This window comes from Octopus bimaculoides, chromosome 9 (assembly GCF_046866305.1).
Source record: "Octopus bimaculoides isolate indiv1 chromosome 9, ASM4686630v1, whole genome shotgun sequence".
Classification (NCBI taxonomy): domain Eukaryota; kingdom Metazoa; phylum Mollusca; class Cephalopoda; order Octopoda; family Octopodidae; genus Octopus; species Octopus bimaculoides.
In genome coordinates this window covers 29,870,162-29,897,143 of record NC_142936.1, presented here as the reverse complement: position 1 = coordinate 29,897,143, position 26,982 = coordinate 29,870,162, and the positions used below count along the sequence as shown (strand labels likewise).

The 26,982-nt window shown below is 37.8% G+C and overlaps 1 protein-coding gene across 3 annotated transcripts in view; it reads left to right on the top strand.

The window, feature by feature from the left end:
- Positions 1-26,982, top strand: part of LOC106881267 (tubulin gamma-1 chain) — a 74,773-nt gene that overhangs the window by 28,366 nt on the left and 19,425 nt on the right. For all 3 annotated transcript variants that reach the window (XM_052970524.2, XM_052970526.2, XM_052970525.2), the window contains 4 exons: positions 8,615-8,741; positions 9,523-9,609; positions 13,252-13,401; positions 24,315-24,467. In XM_052970524.2, coding sequence (XP_052826484.1) covers positions 8,615-8,741; positions 9,523-9,609; positions 13,252-13,401; positions 24,315-24,467 — 517 coding nt within the window. The remainder of the gene's footprint in view (positions 1-8,614; positions 8,742-9,522; positions 9,610-13,251; positions 13,402-24,314; positions 24,468-26,982) is intronic.

Genomic DNA, 26,982 nt, shown 5'->3' with positions numbered 1-26,982 from the left:
AGATGTATACATATATATATATGTACATTATATATATGTATGTATATATATGTATGCCTGTATATACGTGAGATAATAGTTTCAGTATTAAAGTGAAAATATCTGACATGACAATAGAGAGATGTTATTGTTTCACTTTTGACACGTAATACTGCAATAGTGGAGAAGATATGATATTGCTCTGGGCTCGCACTAGGCAAGAAGTTAAAAAATGTTTTGGGTCCATGACACTACATGCACCCTACATAAGGCATGTGTAAAATTTGAATGAAATTGGTTGTGTAGTTCTCAAGTTTTAGGGATTGACATAGACAGACAGACAGTTACACATTCTCATTATATATATAGATATACATATATATGCATATATATATATATGTATATTTATATACATATAAGTTAGTCCTAGAGCGCACAATGTTACCGAAGGTTGGCAATGGTCTTCCTCAGTCACAAGTGGATGGCCATCATAAATATATATATATATATATAATAGGCGTAGGAGTGGCTGTGTGGTAAGTAGCTTGCTTACCAACCACATGGTTCTGGGTTCAGTCCCACAGCGTGGCACTTTGGGCAAGTGTCCTCTACTATAGCCTCGGATCGACCAAAGCCTTGTGAGTGAATTTGGTAGACGGAAACTGAAAGAAGCCCGTCGTATATATGTATATATATGTATGTGTGTATATGTTTGTGTGTCTGTGTTTGTTCCCCCAACTTCGCTTGACAACCGAGGCTGGTGTAACTTAGCGGTTTGGCAAAAAGATAGAATAAGTACTAGGCTTACAAAGAATAAGTCCTGGGGTCGATTTGCTCGACTAAAAGGCGGTGCCCCAACATGGCTGCAGTCAAATGACTGAAACAAGTAAAAGAGTGTATATATATCATCATCATCATCATCATCGTTTAACGTCCGCTTTCCATGCTAGCATGGGTTGGACGATTTGACTGAGGACTGGTGAAACCGGATGGCAACACCAGGCTCCAGTCTGATTTGGCAGAGTTTCTACAGCTGGATGCCCTTCCTAACGCCAACCACTCAGAGAGTGTAGTGGGTGCTTTTACGTGTCACCCGCACGAAAACGGCCACGCTCGAAATGGTGTCTTTTATGTGCCACCCGCACAAGCCAGTCCGGGGGCACTGGCAACGATCTCGCTCGAAAATCCTACAGGAGCCAGTCAGGCGGTACTGGCAACGGCCACGCTCAAAATGGTGCATCTCATGTGCCACCCGCACAAGAACCAGTCCAGGGGCACTGGCAACGATCTTACTTGGCTTGCCGGGTCTTCTCACGCACAGCACATTTCCAAAGGTCTCGGTCAGTAGTCATCGCCTCGGTGAGGCCCAATGTACGAAGGTCTTGCCTCACCACCTCAGCCCAGGTCTTCCTGGGCCTACCTCTTCCAGGGGTTCCCTCAACTGTTAGGGAGTGGCACTTTTTCACGCAGCTATCCTCCTCCATTCTCACCACATGTCCATACCAGCGCAATCGTCTCTCTTGCACGCCACAACTGATGCTTCTAATGTTCAGCTTTTCTCTCAAGATACTTACACTCTGATGGGTATTCACATTGACATTACACATCCAACGGAGCATACTGGCTTCATTCCTTGCGAGCTTACGTATGTCCTCAGCAGTTACAGCCCATGTTTCACTGCCATGTAGCATGGTTGTTCGTACGCATGCGTCATACAGTCTGCCTTTTACTCTGAGTGAGAGTCCCTTTGTCGCTAGTAGGGGTAAGAGCTCTCTAAACTTTGCCCAGGCTATTCTTATTCTAGCAGCTACACTTTCAGCGCACCCACCCCCACTACTAACTTGGTCGCCCAGATAGCGGAAGCTATCGACTACCTCTAGTTTTTCACCCTGGAATGAGATAGAAGTTGTTTCCTGTTTGTTTGCAGCAGTCTTTATTGCACCTGAACATCTGCCACAAACAAAAACTAACTTGCTAGTTAACCTGCCTTTGATGTTGCTGCACCTCTTATGTGTCCATAGCTTGCACTGGGTACATCTTATAGAGTTACTACCTACTCCTTTTCTACATACTGAGCAGGGCCATCTACCTGAAGGGGTTTGTGTTTTATCTACCTTCCTACTTATTAGGATTTTGGTTTTAGCTAGGTTGACTCTAAGGCCCTTCAATTCTAGACCTTGCTTCCACACCTGAAACTTCTCCTCTAGTTCTGATAGTGACTCAGCAATTAGGGCAAGGTCATCAGCATAGAGGAGCTCCCAGGGGCAACCTGTCTTGAACTCCTCTGTGATTGCCTGGAGGACTATGGTAAATAGGAGGGGGATGAGGACGGAACCTTGGTGGACCCCTACCTCTACCCGGAATTCATTGCTGTACTCATTTCCAACCCTCACCTTACTGGCAGCATCTCTGTACATAGCTCGCACAGCTCTCACTTACCATTCTTCTATCCCAAGTTTCCTCATTGACCACCAGATAAGGGATCGGGGGACCCTGTCAAAGGCTTTCTCCATGTCAACGAAAGCCAGGTACAGAGGTTTATCCTTAGCTAGGTATTTCTCCTGCAACTGTCTCACTAGAAATAAGGCATCAGTAGTGCTTTTACCTGGCATGAACCCAAACTGCATCTCATCTAAATTGATTCGCTCCCTAATTAGTTGGGCTATGACCCTCTCTGTAACTTTCATAACCTGATCTAACAGCTTGATGCCTCTGTAATTATTTGTATCTAAAGCGTCACCTTTACCTTTGTAGCAGTTGACTATGATGCTGCTACACCAGTCATTGGGTATGACTCCTTCGTTATATATATATATATATATATATATATAGCACCTGTGCCCAGCGTTGCCTCCTGGCACTTGTGCCTGTGACATGTGTAAGGATTTTCGAGAGAGATCGTTACCAGTGCCCCTGGACTGGCTCTTGTGCGGGTGGCTCATAAAATACACCATTTTGAGCGTGGCCGTTGCCAGTACCACCTGACTGGCCTTCGTAAGATTTTAGAGTAAGATCGTTGCCAGTGCCCCTGAACTGGCTCTTGTGCGGGTGGCACATAAAATACACCATTTTTAGCTTGGCCGTTGCCAGTACCGCTTGACTGGCCTTCATAGGATTTTCGAGCTAGATCGTTGCCAGTGCCCCTGGACTGGCTCCTGTGCGGGTGGCACATAAAATACACCATTTTGAGCATGGCCGTTGCCAGTACCGCCTGACTGGCCTTCGTGCGGGTGACACGTAAAAGCACCCACTACACTCTCTGAGTGGTTGGCGTTAGGAAGGGCATCCAGCTGTAGAAACTCTGCCAAATCAGATTGGAGGCTGGTGTTGCCATCCGGTTTCACCAGTCCTCAGTAAATCATCCAACCCATGCTAGCATGCAAAGCGGACGTTAAACGATGATGATATACATATATATATATATACTAGCAGTATAACCCGACGTTGTCCGGGTGTGACTTATTGCCCCATCTACGATAAGTCAACTAAAAAAAGAAAGACTTAGAACGAAAAAACACTTATGATGTAAATATGTTCGTAATTCAAAAGACGATGAAATTAAAAGGGCAAGTTTGAAGGCTGTTTTGCATAACATTATTAATCGTACGTAAATTTCATCCGTCTAATTGGCTGTACAAATGATATGTGCAAAACAACTTTTTGCACTGCCCTGATTATACATAGCAGGGTAATCCCTTTTCGCAGGAGCTAGGACGGCAATTTCTGATGAAGCAATTGTTGGCGATCTGTTGCTACACATTTTTGCCAGAATTCTAACAGATTGGGCAGAAGATGTTGATGCACCATTTTGCATTATGTTCAAAGTAGCTTCTGGAATGTGGTGAATTGCTGCAGTCTGTTGCTGTCTTTTTAAACCGGTTGCTTTCTTTCCCCAGCAAGCTCTCTTCTTTGGAGGCATAATCTATGTATATATTAAACAGAACAAAAGTTATAATAGATGGCAGGGTTGGTAGTTTTCACATTTAGGTAATTTTGCAGATTAACATCCGCACGATTACTTAACCCTAACACTAACCCTAAACCATAACCCTAAAACCTTAACTCTGACCCTAAAACTGTAACCGTAACACTAACCCTAACCCGGTAATCTTCAAATTTAGGGAGTTAAAAAAAGAAAACAAAAAATATTCAAGGGAAATAACTGAACGACTTACCAGTATTGTCTGTACTACTCTGAAATGTGTTTTTTTTTTTACACACGGGTTTTTTTTTCTAAAACAGCATGCGACAGAAGGAGAGAACTTTGTCAATGGAAATGATAATAATATTTATTCAAGGGTCAGCATGCAGTTCTAGAAATTAACCTATTCAACATTATAAACGTCAGAAATGGCAGCCAAAAAATGAACGAATGTTTTTTTTCTTTTGGGGTTGAATTCCGCCATAGAAATTCATGTAGAGAAGATGAAAATAAGGTAATCTTCAAGTTTAGGGAGGTAAAAAAAAGTAAATAGAAATATTCCGGTGTTCCACGAGGCATTTTCGATCTCTCAGTTAACTGCAATCAAATCACGTGTGTGATTTATTTATAAACAGAGTAGTACGGATAATACTGGTAAGACAGTAAGACATTCAGTTACTTCACTTGATTTTTATTTACTTTTTTTTTATCCCTAAACTTGAAGACTACCTCCTAACCGTAACCCTAAAACCCTAACCCTAACACCCTAGTGAAAATCGTGCGGGTGTTAATCTGAAAAATTACCCACATTTGTAATGAAGTTCAAACTAAAGCGTGAATGTTCTGAGACACCTTACGGGAGTCAAGAAACAAAAGGAAAATAGTGTAATAGATGCTTTTAAAAAGAAAAAAGGATTTTATCCCTTATATGTATACTGTTCAGTATCTATGCGTTGAATAAAATCTATCTTTCTACTTGTACTACCATACATTTCAGCGCTTTGAAAAACAAACTTGTTTGTTTACATACAGCGTAACTAAAAGCAAAGTTTAATCTATGACTTTGTCTGCATAAGAGAAAGTAGGAGTTATTGTTCGTAAACGTTCATAAGAGAAAGTAGGAGTTGAAAGGATTTGTAAAGGTCGTAGAAAGAGGAAATTTAGGTTTTATTAGAAAGGGGAAATGTTATTTTGCGCAGTTTAATGGATTTTAATGGTAACTGTGATTGATTTTGACGGAAAAAATGACGCAGTTACCTAGGTTATGGTATTTAGAATATTAATTCCGATAGTTTCATTCAAGAAATTTGGAATTGTGTAAATGTATGAATTGGATACGGATACACACACACTCACAAACTCAGCTATATATATATATATATATATATATATATATATATATATATATATATATATACACATATATATATACACATACACACACACACACACACATATATACATACATATATATATATCAGTGTGACATTATTCTGTAGTAATGCCCTTTATATTTATATATATATATATATATATGTATATATATGTGTATGTATATATATATATATATATATATATATATATACACACACACATATATGTATGTATATATATATGTATATATATGTGTCCGAAGCTCGTCGAAACGCCGGTGTTAAAACGTGGGTAGCTGATGAAGTAGAATGTTCTCTATGTGGCTCGTGTGTTCTCGTCTACGTTTGTTTGCAATGTCCTGTACCCAGATATGCACCTATACATACAGGTGGATGTCGGTATGCACATACCTGTACGTATATATGCATATACTCATTACTTTTGTTTTTACATGATTGAACGCAGCGTCTCACAAAAATTGTAAGTAGTTTTCGTAAACATTCCTCCGACGCTACTCTATCTCTTTCTCTTTCTCTTTCCTTCTCCCCCCCCCCTCGTTCTTCCTCTGTACTACTACGTATCTCGCCTCACCCCTCTTGTTCTTCCTCTGTTACTACTACGTATCTCTTTTTTCCCCCTCGTATTTCCTCTTTTTCTTTTTTCCTCTCGTTGCTCACCATTCTTCTACTTCCTCCCTCTCTTTCTCCCTCTACCACTCTCTCTCTTCCCTTTACACCGGCATGGTCACATGCTTCCGGTCAATAATCCTTTCCTTCCTTGGCTTTCGCCAAGTAACACACGCCACCACTTTGTCTCTCTCGGTTCCGTGCCTCATCGCGTTCATACACACATAATTTTTCTCGTCTGGCCGTAAAGCCTTTTCTGTTTGTTTTCCTGTCTTGTTTTTTGTCCGCCACTACATTCCTCCATGGCTAGATTTAATTTGCGTATACAGATTTAATCTGCGATCCATGGGACGAGCCGTTTTAACGTTGCGTCCTGCCCGAAGCTCGTCGAAACGCCGGTGTTAAAACGTGGGTAGCTGATGAAGTAGAATGTTCTCTATGTGGCTCGTGTGTTCTCGTCTACGTTTGTTTGCAATGTCCTGTACCCAGATATGCACCTATACATACAGGTGGATGTCGGTATGCACATACCTGTACGTATATATGCATATACTCATTACTTTTGTTTTTATATATATATATATATATACATACATATATATATATATATATATATATATATATATATATATATATATATATATATATATATATGTGTGTGTGTGTGTGTGTATGTATATATGAAAGGTTACTCAATAAAGAGAACGAATGGGAGAAAGAGAGTCTGCCGAATGTCGACCCAACAGAGGGACCAGCGATTTGAGTTGACAGTACCATGGTAGATAAAGCGTTTAAGAGTATGAAGACAGGGAAAGCCCCCGGCTCTTCAGGAATCACTGCAGAGATGCTCAAAATATCTGGCAGTGTCGGCTATAGCCTAGTCACCCGTATTGTTAACCAGGTGATACATGGAGTCATACCCAATGACTGGTGTACCCACTGCAAGCTATGGACACATAAGAGATGCAGCAATATCAAAGGCAGGTTAACTAGGAAGTTAGTTTTTGTATGTGGCAGATGTTCAGGTGCAATAAACACTGTAAATATGCAGAAAACAACTTCTGCCACATTCCACGGAGAAAAACTAGACGTAGTTGATAGCTTCCGCTATCTAGGTGACCAAGTTAGTAGTGGGGGAGAGTGCGCTGAAAGTGTAGCTGCTAGAATAAGAATAGCCTGGGCAAAGTTCTTACCTCTGCTGGTGACAAGGGGCCTCTCACTCAGAGTAAAAGGCAGACTGTATGACGCATGTATACGAAAAGCCATGCTTCATGGCAGTGAAACATGGGCTGTGACTGCTGAGGACATGCGTAAGCTCGCAAGGAATGAAGCCAGTATGCTCCGATGGATGTGTAATGTCAGTGTGCATACTAGACAGAGTATTAGTACCTTGAGAGAAAAGTTGAACTTACGAAGCATCAGTTGTGGTGTGCAAGAGAGACGATTGCACTGGTATGGTCATGTAGTGAGAATGGATGAGGATAGCTGTGTAAAAAAGTGCCACACCCTAGCAGTTGAGGGAACCCTTGGAAGAGGTAGGCCCAGGAAGACCTGGGATGAGGTGGTGAGGCACGGCCTCCGAACATTAGGCCTCACCGAGGCGATGACTTCTGACCGAGACCTTTGGAAATATGCTGTGCGTGAGAAGACCCGGCAAGCCAAGTGAGACCTAAATCTAAGGCTTCAGCCAGTCCACTTATGCGTACCTTCCTTCATTGGACACTAAACTCCACTTGCGAAGACCTGTTAAGGCAAGTGAAATCGAAATCGAGTTAAAGTCGATGACTGACACCCATGCCAACGTTGTCTCAAGTGAAATCGAAATCGAGTTAAATTGGACACTAAACTCCACTTTCGAAGACCTGTTGAGGCAAGTGAAATCGAAATTGAGTTAAATTCGACGACTGGCACCCATGCCAACGTCGTCTCCTTCATTGGACACGAAACTCAGCTTACAAAGATTTATTGGTGCATTTAAACCGGCCATATCCGGCCAAAAGTATTCTGCTTGTTTTATGTTCAAACTGGCTGGATCTGGTCTCTCACACCAACCCTACAATATCATTTAAAAAATTAACAGCTACCTCATCAAAATCTCATAGCTACAAGATAATGCATGATTAGTTCAAAACAATGTGAATAAAAAAGCGTTAATTTTGGCAGAATCAAGGACTTATAAAAAAGATGTCTGTAAGCAAAAGATACTTGGAAAGAATTAAAAAGATAGACAGAAAGTAACAACTCTGTTATTGTTTCAACAGATGGAGTAATTTTTGTTATATATAAAAGTAATTAACTGTTTGCTATATTTCTGTTTAAACCTTTAGCATTTACATTATTCTGTCAAAAGTAATGCTTATTATTCACATTGCTTTGAATTAACCATGCATTATCTTGTAGCTTTGAGATTTTGAAGAGATAATTTTTAGAATGATATTGTAGGGTTGATGTGAGAGACATCTGACCAGTTTGAACAGAAAACAGGTTGAATATTTTGGTTGGATATGGCCAGTTTAAATTTGATATTTTTGTAACTTAGAGTCTTTGTCCCTATGCCAGTCTGGGTGTGTCCTGAAAATCTTATTGGTATCCCTGCTCACTACTAAATTTACACCTGTGACTACCCCGAAGTAAAATGTAATCTTGTATTTTTATATGTCTTGATTGATATCTTGTTAGCTTGATATGATTAAAAGTATTAATTTATTTGCAGGTTTCCCAAAAAGCTTATTCAGACATATTCAGTATTTCCAAATCTGGATGAAATATCAGATGTTGTTGTCCAACCATATAATTCTCTATTAACATTGAAAAGACTTACATTGAATGCAGATTGTGTGGTAAGCTATTTAATGTTTTTACATTAAGCTTTCAATGTTCTGTTTAGCTCAATGGGTTTTAATTAGAATCTGAGAATTCTGTTAATTAAAGAAATGGTACATTAGCTAAGATTGGGTGTAGACTTACTCCATCCCTTGTTTAACACCTATGTATCCTTTGCTTTTAGCAAAGTCCACTCTGTTGTAAACATTTGAATCTAGTTTCCTGTCTAATGGTAGGTAACCTCTCGACAGTCTGACCAACTTGTCTCTCATTAAGACATAGTGTATCTAAGACTACATTATCTGGTTTTTTAATTATTCTGTTTCACCATTGAATAAGGTTCATAAATCTGAATGCCTTGTTATGCTTAGCTGACAAAAGTTTCCACATGTAAAATTTTCCAACAACTATCCTATGCTTATAAGAAAAATGGATCTAATACAATATAAAATGGTAAAAAAAACTGATATGATGGTTGAACAGTTGAGTTGCTAGCTTGCTGACTATGATGTTAATAGAAACGATTCATAACATTTTCAGTTCACAGACAAGGTACACTAGTTTACTTAGCCTAACTGGAATTAGGACCTCTCCCTCTTCAATGCAGTGTGGCTAATCATCCTCTTTGTCATATTTAAAAAAATTTTATTTCTGAATTGAACATCTTATACATGGTATGATTTATAATGCAAGTTGTTAGATCTGAGCATAATGTTTAGTTAATTGTCTTTTAAGATTCTAATGTTTTCAGTATTAATGTCATTTTGTTTATATTCTTGATAATTTCTTGTTTTACAGGTTGTTTTGGATAACACAGCTCTCCACCGAATTGCAACTGATCGCCTTCGCATTCAGAATCCAACTTTTGGTCAGATCAACTCATTGGTGAGTTCGAAAAACAATTTTAACTCTTTTTGCATTAGACTTAAGTAGAAAGAGGACAGATAAAATTGTACAAAATCCTTCTTACTGCTACTGCTTACAAAAGTGAACTGCTTCATGGTACCAAAGACATCTTGTTCTGAATGTCTATATTTTAATGACAAAAAAACTAAAAAGCTGAAGAAAGAATGAATGTTTATTGTTTATTTAATCTCTCAATATCGTCATCATGGCTTGTTTATACTTCTGGATCTCTCTTTAACAATCTTCCAATGTGTTGTCCTGAACCTTCTTTTTCATTTGGTTTCATGTCATATCTGTCATCTTCAGTTCTATTTCTGCCAAGTGATTATAGGCACCCTATCTTCTTTTTCTCTCTGGGTTCCAGTCCAAGACTTATCTTACCAAACATCCCCCTTGTCTTCTAAAGTGTATAACCTACCCATCTCTACTTAAATTTTGCTATTTATTGACTGATGGATTTTGCTTAGCTCTAATCCAGAGTTCTTTGTTGTTCACAACTTCTGGCTATTTACGATGTTTTTGAAGTACATGATCATGAATATTTGTAACCTTCTGAGGATATTTATGTTTATTCACTTATGACCCAGCACCATATAGTAAGGTGGATTTGACATTTCTATCGAAAATTGTCAGCTTAATATGTTAGGACAGCCTTTACTTTTAAGCTTGATTTTAAAATATTAAAAGTTTGATTTACTTTCCTAAATTGTGCATTGGTACCTTCTTCTCTACCTTCACTTGCAGACATCATGCCTTCTGAGATATGTAAAACAGTTGTTTTCATTCAACATTTGATTTTCAACCATGACAGAGTCAGGGTCATTACTTTGTTTTTGTATTTTCAATATTAACTCTCGCTGTAGTTTTCATAATTATCTATTAGCCTGTCTGTTTCTTTTTTCTGCATGTCTTTGTCATTCTGGGATATCAGACAAATGTCATTTGCAAAGAGATTTTTTAGCATTTACTCTTTTGGCTTGCCTAGCTTGCTCCTTCACCTTATCAGTTGTTTTCAAAAACATTATTAGTGATAAAGACATCTATCACTTAAGTAAAGATATCTTTGCTTTATCTCATTGATTACTTTGAAAGGGTTTAACAATCTTCCATGGTGTATCACTTGACAGTGAATGTCTTTGTACAGCTGTTGAATGATATTTGTGTTAGGTATTTTGTAGTCACAGAATAGACTCCAGATAACTTTCCTGTTAAGACTCTTGAAATCTTTTCTGAAGCTGATAAAGTTGAGAATAAGGAAATCATGCCATTCCTGCAACTGCTCAGTAACATTCCAGAAAGTAAGAATTTGACCTCTGCAGGATTTATTCTTTGTAACTCCTGCTTATTCTGCCTTGAACCTGTATTCTACAGTATTTTTTCACTTCCTCAAGAATGATCCCCACTTAGTGCTAATCCTAAACTGCTTGAAGGACATACATATATTTCTTCCAAGGATTTTGTATGCTACTCAATACAGTGGTGGGATATTGTGAAAGACCTGCATGTTATCAGAAGCAAAATAGATTTCTTTGATTAATTTTCTCTTTTAATTGTTCTACTGGAACCTAAACTGTTTGGCACAAGCCCACACCTAAATTAACTCCATCCTGATCTGCTTTTGCTCTTAATTACTTTGAAGATTAGATTTATTAACCCTTTCGTTAGCAAATTTCTAACCAAATTACACCCCTTATGTGTTTCAATTAATTTCTAACATAATCATAAATTTAGTCTGGTTTCATTAAACAACTCTAACTTTTTTATTTATCAACATATTAATGTGATTTTTGGAAGATAATTTAACGAAAGGTTCTCAACCAATTCTATGCCAAAATTTTTGTCACAAAGTGACTCTAATTACAGGTAAATACAGGTAAATTCAACAAAATATAAAGTTATTTAAATTTTTGTTCAAACATTGCTATAGAAAATGGGTTATTAGCTAATATTCAATTGGGTATACAACAAAATATTATTATAGAAAAGTTGTGCACATTACTGGATTCATTACTGTCTCTTTTGCCAGTATAAAATTCAAATCCAGAGCAGTACCCAGTATTTGATTCACAAATCTTCCAAACTTTGATCCCCCATTTTGTGGGCTTTCCTGGCATATACTGTCGAAAACACACTCGGCCTTTATAGCCCACCATATTGATAAATGTCTCCCTGGTCTATAAACTGTTTTATATGTGTTTTGAACACAGTCAATGAGGGGTCTTATTTTAAATAAGGGATCAAAGTCTGGTTCTCCACGTACTGGTGTACTGCTCGTGTCTCTTACATGTAGATATTGAATTGAGTCAATTTTAAAAACCGTGTCCTCGTCATTATACTTGAGACATATTCGTCTCCAAAGGGTCCATCACTACTCTAGTAATTTGTTATTCTAGGTAATTTTCTAATGCCCATAATAATATTTATGGCAAAATATGCTTTAATTTCATTCAAGTTTGTGGGAAACCACAAACTATCCTTTTTACGCTTTGTTTACATTCAGCGTAACGGTTTGTTTCTGCCGTAATCAATTCAAATAGGTACATCGGAAAAAGCAAAAAGAAATAGTCTAAAGCTTTACTCTCCTGGGTAAGACTGTGACTTGGTCCAGTTTCTTCAGAAAAATCACTGAAAGAAAAAGTTTTAAAATTTTCACTCCATTCAGGTACTAATTCATTCTCTTTATCGCTATCGGAGCTCTCGGATTCACTGCTTTCATTTCCAGAAAATGAAACCTCAGATTCATTATCAAATACCATGTGCTTTTTTTTTTTTGGTTACAGAGTTAGATTTATCAAGGTCTTCAATGGAAAATCCCTCAAATTCTGACTCGCTGCTTGACAGAATAAAATTCGTATCCATTTTTTTGTCAGGATTACAAATTTTGAAAACACAACAGGAACAAATTTGGAAAAAAATCTCCCAAAATTCACAAAATTAAAAAAAACACGTCAATCGTCGTACAAAACTATAGCTGAACTGTTTACTCAAATAATCACGTGTTTTCACGAATGTACTAACGAGATTTGATCGGATATTCTCATTTAAATATGTATAGGTGATTACGGGCGGTTTTGGGCGGCTTGGTCACATGAACCAAAATTTTTTTCGGGCAGCTTTGGGCGGTTTGGTAACGAAAGGGTTAATCAAAGAATTCTGTGACTGTTCCACCCTAAAACATATCACTTGCTAGAGCTGTTACTGGGCTGGGAAAATCAGTGGAGTGTTGAGAAAAATATCTTTGCCTTTCATCATTCTGGAGTGAAGATATTGATTAAAGCCCACCTCTCAGTGTAATCTTGTGCCTATGTTAGAAATTGAGATTATTAGTAATTTACAACATCTTGATTAACTAAGTAATAGATGATTTAAAATGCCTGATGCCCTTACTTGTGATAGTTCCTTGTTATAGCACACTACTCCTTCAAAAAAACGTTTTAGCACTTCTTTGTCTCTTTTATTTTACTCCCATTTTGACCCCACTTGTTGCCAATTACATGTTAGTTCTTATGAATAACACTGATCATACATAGAATCTAAATTATTTTTGAATATCTTATGATCTCTAGATTCTTTGCTTATTTAAAAATCATATTTCCCATTTCTCTTTCTTTGTGCTTGCAGGTCTCAATTGTGATGTCAACAAGCACAGCTACACTGCGTTACCCTGGATACATGAATAATGATCTTGTAGGCTTGATTGCTTCTCTTATTCCTACACCACGACTTCATTTTTTAATGACTGGTTATACACCATTAACAACTGACCCACATGTAATGATCACATTTTACTTTACTTCTTCTCATTTTCTTTACTATTTTTCTCCTATTTTTTCATTAAATATATGAGGTGCATTCCAGAAAATTTGAGACTGTTTCAGGAGAGACATTTATTAATTACAAGGAAAAAAAAAACTCTAATCTCCTTCAAAGAAGGTTTCTCTGACTTCAATGTACTTGTAACACTCTGGTCACTTTGTGAAAGTCCCATGGAAGTCCTCCAAAGTGAAGGTGTTTGGACCCTTGACACAACCTCCTTTATCTTTGCAATGGTTTCAAAATGACTCCCTGAGGTTCTCCTTTAGCTTGGGGAACAACTAAAAATCACAGGGTGCAAGGTTTAGAATGTATGGCGGGTGAGGGACAGTTTTGATACCTATCTCTTTCAAGTAGTTGGTTACTAGGATGGAATTGTGACAAATAGTGTTTCCTTCAGTCTAGAATTAAAAAAAAATAACAGTTGGCAGGGCAGTTCATTAGATGTATAGTCATGATATACTAAATTACAATAATCTAAGGCAGTTATAACTAACTGTCCTAAAAAAAGTCTTAAAACTTCTGGAATGCACTTTTTATCTGTTGCATCTCTATTTCTTCTCAAATTTGTAACTAATTTTCAAATTTAGCTTATTTGTCTCTCAATATCTAAATTTAAAGGGTTAGGCTGTTCTCTGAAGGTGAAATCCAGCTGTGAAAAACCGGATTTCATTCTGCCAGAATGTGTTCAGAGTAAATATACACATCATTGTTTTAATTCTCAGTTTTGTGTGCTCATATCATTGTGACCATTCTAATAACTTCTTTTCCATGTTCACATGGGTCAGATGAGACCACGTTGAGGCAGAGTTTTCTACAGCTGGATACCTTTCCTAACACCAACCCTCATCTGTTTCCAAGCAAAGTAATTAAATCCCCATGTCTATTGAACAACAAATAGTCCAGGCATGCCTTCATGGCAGATTGCAAGCAAACAATACTGTATAAGCATGAGACTTTTTTGTTTGTAGTCAGTCCCCACACTTGTGTACATACTTACATACATCATTATCATCCTTTAACATCCATGTTCCATGCTGGCATGGGTTGGATGGTTTGACAATTCTGTATGTCCAAAGACAGCATCATACTCCATTGTTTGCTTTGACATAGTTTCTATGGTTGGATGCCCTTTCCATTGCTAGCCACTCTATGTGTACTAAATACTTATCTGTGCCACCAGCATTAGTGAAGACACCATGCAGTTTGCAAGACTATGAATACTGAGAGAGTAACTTTATGCTTGGAGATGAGAAGTAAAAAATGGGTAAAAGTATGAGAGAAGGGGCTAGAGTAGAACAGGTTACTTGCTGTAGAAGGACTACATGACTAACATTTTAGATAAGAAGATGAGAGTGATTGGCTGGAGCTAAGATGGATATTAAGTGAAATAGTTCTGGGTAACAAGAAAAGCAAATGGTACGAAGGAAGCGCTGCATTAAAGAAGGTGAACAGGTAACTGGCTGGTTTCCTAAAGTTAGGGCTGCAGGTCATTAGGCCATTTGCATCACAAGGATCAAGTAGCTTAGTTCCCTCATTGCAGGAACCAACTCCATAGCATCTATTTATACCATGAAGCCGCCCAGATGCTGCCTAACATCTCCATTGAAATCAGCAGCCATGAAGAGAAAGAAACTTGTTTCATTTTATTCATATTGACATTTCAGGGTAAACTTAATTCATAGTATTTTCCCATTACATGCTAGTTTGGCTGGGTAACATTGCAAGCAAGCAAGATTCAAACTGAATTTTAATGTATTATAGATAAAGCATATTACTCTACCTCCGGTATTCAAGTACTAATTTTATCCATCTTGTTTTACATTTATGTGTTTACTTTGGTAAGTGTGTATATATGAATATGTGTTTATATATGTGTGTGTGTGTATATATATGTATCTGTATACCGTAAAAACCCATGGAATTTGCACACCTGTGTAATTTACTCAGGTGATTTTCAGGATAAAAATAGTTAAAAAATGCTTCTACTCCTGTAAAATTTGCACCCCAAAGTTTTCAGAATTGCCGATATGGTGGCCAGAGGAAAAAGGTTTTCAATTTAGTTATATTTAGCATAATTTCACTTACTTATGATTAGATTTTATTAAATTTTCATTAAATAAAAATAATTTCTGTTTAACAGGTATCACATTGAATGCTATTAAATTACAAAGTGCTTGTATTGTTTATAATAAACTTTAGTTTATATTTCTTGCCTACAAGATTGTGTCCAATCTTTAGCATACTTCTGTATGTCTTCTCAAATCACAATCACAGGAAAGGTTGTTGGTAATTCTCATCAACAAAAACAAAGCTGATAAATATACATAAGTGTTGCAAAATAAGTTTAATTACCAATAAATATCAGCTTGAATGATGCTTTACTCAATCAACAGAGAAAGGTAACCAATCAAACTGATTATATGAACAGAATTCTGATTGGTCAAAAGTGTCTTCTTGTCTCAAGCTCTGATTTTCCGCCTACTTTTGTCGGAACCTTTGATATGGTGTATTAAAATTTTAATCCCTTTCACACTTATAAAATGTCAAGCAAACTTATAAATTTGTCATTACTGTTTTAGCTGGGAGACCAAATTGATAGTTTGGTAACCTGCTAAAATAAACATTAAAAATCGAAAGGAGAAAATAAAAAACTTTGCAAGTTTAACTCAGTGTTTATTGAACAAGAAAGATGCGAATTTAACAAGCAACTTGTTAGAATATGCATGTCTGAGAGGAGACATAAACAAGAATAGCAAAAATCTACTACACCAAAAGAACTGGTAATACATATATTACAAGTGTTCTATGAAGAGAACATAAGATTGTTGCATAATTCAACATGAATGTGAAATGATCTTAAACATCGTATGAGGTAAATGAAGGTTTCTGTCATCATCATCATCATCGTTTAACGTCTGTTTTCCATGCTGGCTTGGGTTGGATAGTTCAGCTGGGATCCAGGAAGCCAGGAGGCTGCACCAAGCTCCAGTCTGATCTGGCAGTATTTCTACAGCTGGATGCCCTTCCTAACACCAACCACTCCAAGAGTGTAGTGGGTACATTTTACGTGTCACTGGCACATGGGCCACAGAAGGCTGGCAACGACCATGATTGGTTGGTACTTTTTATGTGCCACTGGCACGGAAGCCAGTCAAGGCGGCGCTGGCATCAGCCACGTTCGGATGGTGCCTTTTACGTGCCACCAGCATGGGGATCACAACTACAATTTCCTTTTGATTTTGATGTACTTGACTCAATAGGTCTCCTCAAGCACAGCATGTTGCCCTATGATCCAAGGTACTTTTGAGTGGGCTGGGGCTGGTTATGCGACACTGGTGTAGGTTACAGCTGTGAACTCACTTTATTTGCCAGGTCTTCTCACTCACAGCATATCTCCAGAAGTCTTAGACTTTCGTCATTGCCTCTGTGAGGCCCGACATTCAAAGGTCATGCTTCACCACCTCATCCCATGGCTTCCTGGGTCTACCTCTACCCTGGATTCCTTCAACTGTATGGGAGTGGTACTTCTTCACACAGCTCTCCTCATCCATCCGTAGTACATGACCATACCAGCTCAAACGTCTCTCTTGCACACCACATCCGATGCTTCTTATGTCCAACATTTCTCTCATGGCGCTTACACTCTGTCATGTGTGCACACTGACATTACACATCCAGTGGATCATGCTAGCTTCATTTCTTTCGAGCCTATGCAATGTCCTCAGCAGTGAAGCATAGCAGTTCGCACACATGCATCTTACAATCTACCTTTCACTCTGAGCGAGAGGCCCTTTGTCACCAGTTGGGATAGAAGCTTTCTGAACTTTGCCCAGGCTATTCTTATTCTAGTGGTAACACTCTCTGAGCATCCACCCCCGCTACAGACTTGGTCACCTAGGTAGCAGAAGTTCTAGTTTCTTCCCTTGGCTTGTGATGGAATCTGTTTTTTGAGCATCTGTGGTGTTTATTGCCTCTGTGCATCTGCCGCACACGAAAGCTATCTTCCCGGTTAATCTTCCTTTGATGTTGCTGCACCTCTTATGTGTCCATAGGTTGCACTGGGTACATCTTATGGAGTTTCTACCTACACCTTTTTTACAGATTGAGTAGGGCCACCTACCTGAAGGGTGTGTGATGCATTCGCCTTCCTACTTACTAGAACTTTGGTCTTTGCAAATTGACTCTAAGGCCCTTCAATTCTAAACCTTGCTTCCACACCTGAAATTTCTTCTCTAGTTCTGGTAGTGATTCTGCTATGAGGGCCAGGTCATCAGCATAGAGGAGCTCTCAGGAGCAACCTGTCGTGAATTCCTCTGTTATTGCCTGGAGGACTATGATGAATAGAAGGGGACTGAGGGCTGATTCTTGGTGGATCCCTACTTCTACCCGGAATTCTTCACTATACTCATTGCCAACCCTTACTAATGGCCTCTCTGTATAGGGCCTGTACAGCCCTTATTAACCTACCTAGTTTTCGCATTGCCCACCAGATAAGGGATTGGGGAATCCTGTGAAAAGCTTTCTCCAAGTCAACAAAAGCCAAGTATAGGGGTTTATCTTTGGCTTGGTATTTCTCCTCCAGTTGCCGCACCAGGAATATAGCATCAGTGGTGCTTCTACCTGGCACAAAACCGAACTGCTTCTCATCTGATCAGACTCTCTCCCTAATTAGTTGGGCTAACACTCTCTCCATGACCTTCATCACCTGATCCAGCAGTTTGATATCCTTGTAGTTATTTCTATCTAAAGCATCACCTTTACCCTTGTAGCAGTTGACTATGGTGCTGCTATGCCAGTCATTGGGTATGTCTCCTTCATGAACTACCTGGTTTACAATATGGGTGACTAGGCCATAGCCCACACCACCCGATGTTTTAAGCAGTGATTCCTGATGGGCCAGGGGGTTTGTTTGGTTCATACCTTTAATTGCTTTGTCTACCACAGTGCTGTCTATTCGGATAGCTGGTCCCTCTACTGGCTCAACATTTGGCAGGCTCTCCTCCTCTCATTCATTCTCCATGTTCAGCAGTCTTTCATAATGGCTTCTCCAAGCCTCTTTCTTTTCCGAATGTTTAAAAGTAAGTGTACCATCATCCATGCGGACACATGCATTCTGTTGTCTGAAACTGTCAGGGACACTGTATCGCCCAAACAATTTGGATAAACTTTATAGTTTTCTTTGAGGTTGGTCTATAGCACCTGCAAACCTCTGGCCACTTAGTACACCTATCTTTTACGATTAGCTAGTTAGCGCCATTTACCAGTCCAGCATAGTCAATGGATTCTCCCTCTATGGCCATGATTGATATTTTACTAGCAGGGCTTTGGCCACGAGCATGCAACCTTGGCACGTTCTCACCAAGTTTTCGATATCTCGGTTCAGTGACAGCCAATAGACATAACTTTTCATTAGAGCCTTCATCCTTGCCATTCCTGGATGTCTGCTATGAAATTGTTGCAATACACCTTTTTGTAATGTAGTTGTTACCACAATTCTTTGGGCATACATCAGAATATCATTGCAAATTGAAAAACTACTGGCATCTGAATTTTTATTCTGTTTATATTTTAAAGCTTCTTTTATTTTTGTAATATAGTCATCACCTACAGCTTTCATTCTTATATCTTGTGCCATCACTGGTAGTTCTTGGTTAACGTTCCTCATAACACTTAATTTCACTTTCTGCCTGCAGTGTGGCTATAACAGTCTCTTCTAGTGGTTCCATATTTCTTGAATTAATCTCAAGGCACTTTGCATGACTGATTTTTTCTGATGGAATGTATTGCACTTTGAATTTATAACTTAGTAACATCACACCACAATATTGCAGGTGGTTCATAGTATGAGTCGGTAACCCTTTTTAGACTCATAAATCGACAGCAAAGGTTTATGGTCTGTTTGCAATAAATAACTTCTGCCATGCAGAAACCTGTGAAATTTTTTCACTGCAGAAATAATTGCTAGGGCCTCCTTTTCAATTTGACCATATCTCTTCTCTGCCGCTATTAGCGAGCACAAAACATGAACCACTGGTTTTGTACTTAGTGAAGTGGAACTGCACCTAATCTGTGCTTGGAATTGTAATGTGCTAACAACAAGTCTGAGATTAGAATTTTTTTATTTCATCAAAAGTGTTCTGGCATATAGTGGACCAATTCCCCTTTATTCTTCTTTCTAGTAAGTTGTTCAGTGGAGCTCTTAACTTGTGCATATTAGGAATGTAGCTTTGATAATAGTTTGCAAACCCAAGAAATGCTTGTAAAGTTAGAATATTTGTCGACGCAGGTATATTCCTTATTGCATCTTCCCTCAACGGGTCAGGACATCTACCACTTTTATCAATTATTTACCCTACGTACTTAATTTGAGGTAGAAAGAATTCGCATTTTTCTTCACTCAAAGTGAACATGAAAACTTTAATTTTCTTAAACACAGCTTTTATGTATTCCACATGCTATTCATGAGAATTACTCTTTATCAAAATATTGTGCAAGTACAGGATTGCAAATGCCACTTTTAATCCAAAAGGTAATCATGTGTATCTGTTCAATCCTCTGTGTGTATTTATTGTCAAATACTTAGAACATTATTCATTTACTTTTATCTGTAAATAGGCTTCAGACAGATCTTATTTGCAAAAAATGTTTCCACTATTTAACTTCGAAAAAATGTCCTCTGCAGTTGGGAGTGGATGGTGGTATGTTTTTAAGCAATTGTTCAGTCCTGTAGAGAAATTAGTACACAGTCTAATCTTATTTCTTTTAATACATTCCATGGGTGCCACCCACTTTGAGTAATCCACCTTTCTGATGACTCCACTCTTTTTGAGTCTGCCAACTCTTCATTTATGGTTTCAATTGCCACAAAAAGTACTTTTCTGTTTGCGTTTTCACTTACTTGGAAATAGGCTTCCGTCATTCTACATAGACCTGGGAACATTTTTTTTCAATTTTTTCTTCAGTTCTTCCAAAGACTTGATTTTAATGGGACAGCCATGTGTGTTATTGCAGTAAAGATTCGTGGGGAGGTGCCATACATTGAATAGTTCTAACCAATCTGTGCCAAATAGATTGATTGTATTATCCATAATGAATAATTTTGCTTCACATCGAAATGTGACATTGATACATGTTTTGCCCATGAAATGTAATTTATTGCCCATTACACCACATGCTATTTTCGCTGTTTTACATAATCTCAGTTTACAAATTTTTCACATCATTTATTTTTGCATGCATGAATTTATAGTTTTTCCGTCGCAATCACTCTCTGCTGAAAACACCTTAGAACTTTTTTGTGTTTGAGCCTTGTAGTTTTGTTCTACAATGAGAATTCCTGTGTCCCAGCTTCTGACAACTATTGCACTTTTTGTTTTTAAACTGACAATCCTTTTTGTAGTGTAGGCCTCCACAACCATAACATGGATTAGGGTCTGACACTTTTTTTATTGTGGTTCCCAGGATGACATTTTGGAATTTTTGCAGTGTCTTTATCTTGTATTTTTTTCACATCATGTTTAAGATTTACCATAGTCTGACATTCTTCTGTGATGGTCTGTAGAGGTAAATCCTGGTTCACTTGCTCCATTTTCAAGACATTCCTTGCCCCTTGCATGAAAGGAAGTGATTTGAACATATTCTGAGTGAGATCCTGTCGTTGGAAATGTTCGCACATACAGTTGACTACTCCAGCGTAGGTGATAAAATCCTCCTCCTCATTTTTTGTTAAGTTCTAACAATTCATTCTGGTGTTGAATAATGAACTTCTATCACAAAAAATTTTTGGAAACAGTTCCACGGTTTCTTGGAAACCAGTCTCACTTGACTTTTTGGGCAGAATAAAGTTACAGTTACAATCGTGTTTGGTAGGAGCTACCTTACATAGTAAAAGCCTTACTTTCTGCTCCTCCAACCATGACTTGCACTCATTGTTAAAAATGTCCTTGTATCTTCTATAATATGCAGAAAACATAATACCCTCCTCCAAATTTTACATAAATTCAGAAATTGCATTAGCCATGCTATCTGGCGTAAACAAGCTTACTGGATTTTTGGATTTCGCCAACTATAACTCAATTGTTATTGTTGTATTTGTTTTTGCAACTCCTCTAGTTCTTGCTGCTTCTCTTGAAGCAGTACTACTGCGGGTAATAGGTTTTCCGTGATGCGGAAATAACCAATGTGTATTTCAAATGATCCTTGTCGCCAGATGTTATATCCTTATGGATAAACGAATACACTGCAACAGTGTAATAATATAATCAAAACAAATGGCAGTAACCACATGGAACGTAACAATCTTTTAAGAACTGACAATCCAACATGCTAATTCAAACTGTAAACTTTGAACTATTAACACATGAACTGTGGAACTAGCACGAACTACCTCATTTACTCAGATCGCTACTATTTATATGTGACAATTCTCACCAGGGAGAGTCATACTCTCACACAACAGTGGAAGATATATTTTACAGGTCTATGATTTGTGTTGAATTTGAACCTTTTACCTTGTAGCAATTGTTTGAGACGGGCAATGGCCCATACGATAGCGAATGCTTTGCATTCAATATTTGACCAATTAGACTCAGCAGGTGTTAATTTTTTTGACACATAGAACAGGGTGACCATTTTGTGAAAGTATTGCCGCAATACTGTTCATTGATGCATCTGTCGTCAGCTTGGTAGGCATTTTAGGATCAAATGGCTTCAACGCTCGTTCTTTGCGTAGTTTGTCTTTAATATTCTCAAATTCAAGTTGGTACTTGTCTGTCTACTGAAGACGATCAGCAGTAGTTAGTTTCTGTATGCTAATTGTTTTTTCACTGAAATTTGAAATTAATTGCCCAAAGTATCCGATTAGTTGAAGAAAGAATCGCAGTTCTTCAGTATTTGTCGACTGATTTAATGCTATGATTCTGTGAGTGAATTCTTTTGTGGGTTTAATTCCTTCTACCAATATTACATGGCCTAAAAATGTGATGCTTGTAGTCTTTTGAGCATATTTTTCTTTGTTGACACTGACTTGTTTCTCGTATAATCTTCTGAGGATGGCATTTAAAAATTTATTCAGGCTCTCTTCTATCTTTGCAAAAACAATTATATCATCTTGGTAGATGATGAAATTTTTTAGTCCCTTGAACACTACATTCTCTGTAGCATGCTGAAAAATTGCAGAACTGTTTTTCATCCCCATCTGTAATTGCATAACCAAGTATACCCCTCTTGTAGTATTGGTGGCGCAGAGCTTCTGACTATTTTCATCGAGCTCAATCTGCCAATATGCGTGACTTAAATCAGTCTTAGCAAAGAATCTTACACCACTAAGCTTGCTAAACATGGTTTCTGTTTGTGGCAAATGATAAGCTTCCATGCATATTTTTTTATTTAGGTGAACTTGGTAGTTGGGACACATACGCAATCGTCCATTTTTCTTTCTAACCCACACAACTAGAGAAGTATTGACTATATCACCCAGAGTACATTTTTTAATTACACCTTTGGCTTTCAATGCATCTATGCAACATCTTCCTCAAGAGTAATAGGGACACTTCTAGCGGCATGGAATTTGTCAGAGGCATTAAATATAAATTTGACAGAAGCTTGCACTCCTTTTATTGTCAGCAGAAATGACTCGATGCTGCAAATTGTTTCAGCATTGAGCAGGTCATGACCTAGTAGATCATACCTACTATCACCTTTAATTATTTTAAAACCCCAATGCATTCCATGTGGTGCCCATTGTAGGATTCGTATGAAGAATGTTGCTGTGTAATCATCATGCTGGTATCCTTTGCTATTACAGATGAGATAATGCTGCAGGGAGCACCCATATCATGCATCATGTCTATCATGTACCCATTGAGTGAGACAGATTCAAACATGGGTTTTTGCAATGTGTGACTGATAAAAGTCATGATTGCATCCTGATGACTCATCCTGTGATTATTCCTGGTGCTTTTGCATAGTGACCTTTCTTGCCAAAGTTTTGCAGATAGCTTTTATTGCAGAGAATTTGTGTCGTGGGAACTAGTTTTCCACAGCAGTAACAGGATTTGTCACTCAAATTTTTTCTTTTATCTAGTGCGGTTGTTTTGGAATAGGCAATGACTTCCTCTTTTTAATTGTCATTGCAGAATTCAGATATTTGTGAAGAATGTTGTAAAAATTGTACTGCAGCACAACTAACAGCAAGACATATGAGAAGGGGTAACAACATCAACCGTAATCCTGTAGCAATGGAATCAATTGTATTTCCCTGTTTATTGTAATTGCAATGTATAGAAAAAAACGGAGAAGTTCACATAAAACTCATGTATGCCATGTGACTGATTTCTAAGTATTTAAAGAAATGTACAGCATTTGTTATATATTCATCAGGAGCTCCAAACACAACACACACATATATACATATACATATATATATATATACACACATATCTGAATTTTTATTGCAGATTTTAACAACTACTTTCTGATTAAATATCTAAATCTCTTGGAATGATTTTTAATAAGATTTTAATTTTCCAGTGAAAAATGTTTTAATGTGAGCATTTATATTTACACCTTGTTTCAGTTGGTTTCACCATTGATTATCATAAGGTATCTTGTGGGTACACAGGAATTAATGTGAACCAAAGATTAGACCAATCAAAATATAGTATAAGTGTAAATACTAAAAAATCTGTCGTCTAAAGCCGAGGGTTCTTGTCTGAAAGGTTATAATCTTAAATACTTTCTGTTATTGCCTATACCTTGAACTTAATTTTATAACTGTTACATCATATTTGCTTCTTCTTATTCTCTCCTTCACTACATCTCATTTCAGTTAGTTTTTTAAATTTATTTTGTGATTTTTTTCCATACAGGTTGCTAGTGTGAGAAAAACTACTGTCCTTGATGTGATGCGTAGGCTATTACAACCAAAAAACATGATGGTCTCAACACCTGTTCATAGACAAGACAAGCACTGCTATATTTCAATATTGAATATCATTCAAGGTGAAGTAGATCCTACACAGGTAAAATGATCATCAGGATTATTTTTCATGATATATAGTTTTTATGTGACATCCTTCAGATGTAAGTTTTTAATCTTTTGAAGCAGTCACTTTTAAATTTTTATATTCTAAAATGATATATAGTTAATGGTTAAATCTTATAGTTTACATCTTAGCTTCTATAAAATATTCAGATTTTTTTTTTTGAATTTTGAAGTTTTACAAATATTCATAGTCTATTTTAAAATTTGTTCTTTTTATTTGTAATTCATTATCATTGTGTCTATCATTCCTTCAACATTGCCTATTGTAGAAGTCTTGGCGAGAAAGGAAGTGATTTGATCCAGGTAGCCTATTGTATATGTGTTACTATATCGTGTACAGTTTCAAAGATGTATCTTTGCTTATTAAGATACAGGTATCATGGAAGAGATTTCTCTCTTGTCACTACAAGTCATGAAACCAGAAATAAACCATCTCTTAGATTATCAGGAATCCTTGGAGACAGTTCTTATTGTCAACATATTGATATCACTATTATATCTTATTAAGTAACTACTTCCAGATTTTATATCATTTAGAGGTGCTTCTTTTTTATATTCATGAACAATAGTTTTCTTTATCAGTTTTACTAATTTATCACATTTATTTGAACTGATATTCTGTGATTTTGGATGAGCACCATCTATATTCTTCATTTCAAAGTTACCTTTATTTTTCACATTATCATGTCATCTACTATAATAATACTCTTGTGTCTTTCTCCCTCACAATATATGAATGAGAAAGGAAGGGGTGATAGATGAAATAAGGAAGGAAGGGGTGAAAAAACAAATCAAATAGCGTTTCGACTCTATGTGAGGTGTGTGTGTGTGTGTGTGTGCAATGGAAGTGGGATGGTGAAGATTCAACACTGAAAAGAAAAATCAAGCAGCATTTCAACTCTGTGTGAGTGTATGTGTGTACAAGGGAAGTATGTGATTGTATGTGTGAGCTAGCATTCTTTTAGTAACAAATGATGATAGTTGTCATATCTCAAAAGACAACCACTAGATAACATTGACAAATGTATTAATTTGATTTACAATCCATATTCTATGTTTTGTTAAAAATTATTATTACACACACCTACATAAACAAACTCATTGGAGAAAATAATTATTGCCTGAGTGTATCAAGAATATAAAACGACTGCAGTTGAAAAGTTTATTTATATTAAGAAATTTATGTAATAAATTTTGAACAAGGAGTTTTTACAACATCAACTATAAATCACAGCATATTTTTTGTGGCTTTAAGTTGTATGAGTTTCGGTTGGTTTCAGTGATGGAGAGCACAATTGAAAGGAAACGTTGCTTAGTGAGAGAAAGACAGGAATATAAGAGCAAGGCTCTCAGCTGAAAGATCTGCTGCCATCAGAAACCAAGACAATTCAAGAAGCACATCACTGAAAATGAAACTGATTTTGAGACTGATGCAAGGAGAGAATAGCAGAGAGAAAGATTTTCGCAAAGGATTCTTCCAATTGCAAGTTTTCTTTTCAGGTACACGACACTGCTTTTCCTCTTCCCAGGCTACAGGCCCACACCCCCAACACCCATACTGTTAGGATTGGCACTCTCAACGTCGGCACGCTGAAAGGTAGATCTGGTGAAATTGTTGAGATGCTTGAACGGAGATGCGTAGATATGTGCTGCATCCAGGAAGTAAGATGGAGAGGAGGTTCTGCAAGGTTCCTCACAGGCAAAGAACACAGGTACAAGATTTTCTGGGCAGGGAACACTGACGGGGTCGGGGGCGTAGGAATACTTCTAGCGGAGAAATGGGTGGATAAGGTAATCGAGGTCGTTAGAGTAAGTGACAGAGTACTTAAGATCAGACTAGTGCTTCATCATAGATTAGCTACTGTCATCTCAGCCTATGCACCTCAACCTGGGCTACCAGATGGTCTGAAAGACCAATTCTATGACACCCTCTTGCAAACTACCTCGTCGACGAGTGACAGGGACCTTTGTGGCTGGAGACTTCAACGGTCATGTCGGACGTCGTGCTGGGGGCTTCCATGGCATACATGGAGGCTATGGCTTCGGTTCCCGCAACGAGGAGGGAACCAGACTGCTGGAGTTCTGTGATGCAACCAATCTTATGGTCTGCAATACCAACTTCAGGAAACCTGCCAGTCACCTAGTCACCTACCGCTCCGGCAGACACTCTAGCCAAATCGACTACATCCTCGCCAGAAATAGGGAAAGAGGGCGGCTTATAAATGCCAAAACCTACCCTGGCGAAGAATGTACCCCACAACATAGATTAGTAGTTAGCGACTTTGGGATCAAGGCAAAATGGGTGCCCAGAATTAGACAGGCTTGGAGAAGAAGGGTGTGGAAGCTTAAAGACCCTGCAAACGGACAGAGACTTAGAGACAAGTTACTTGAAGCATTTAACGAAATAGAAGGGGATATAGCATCATACAACGTGGAAGACAATTGGAGATTTCTGCGGGACAACCTGTTGAAAGCCACCGACCAGATTTGTG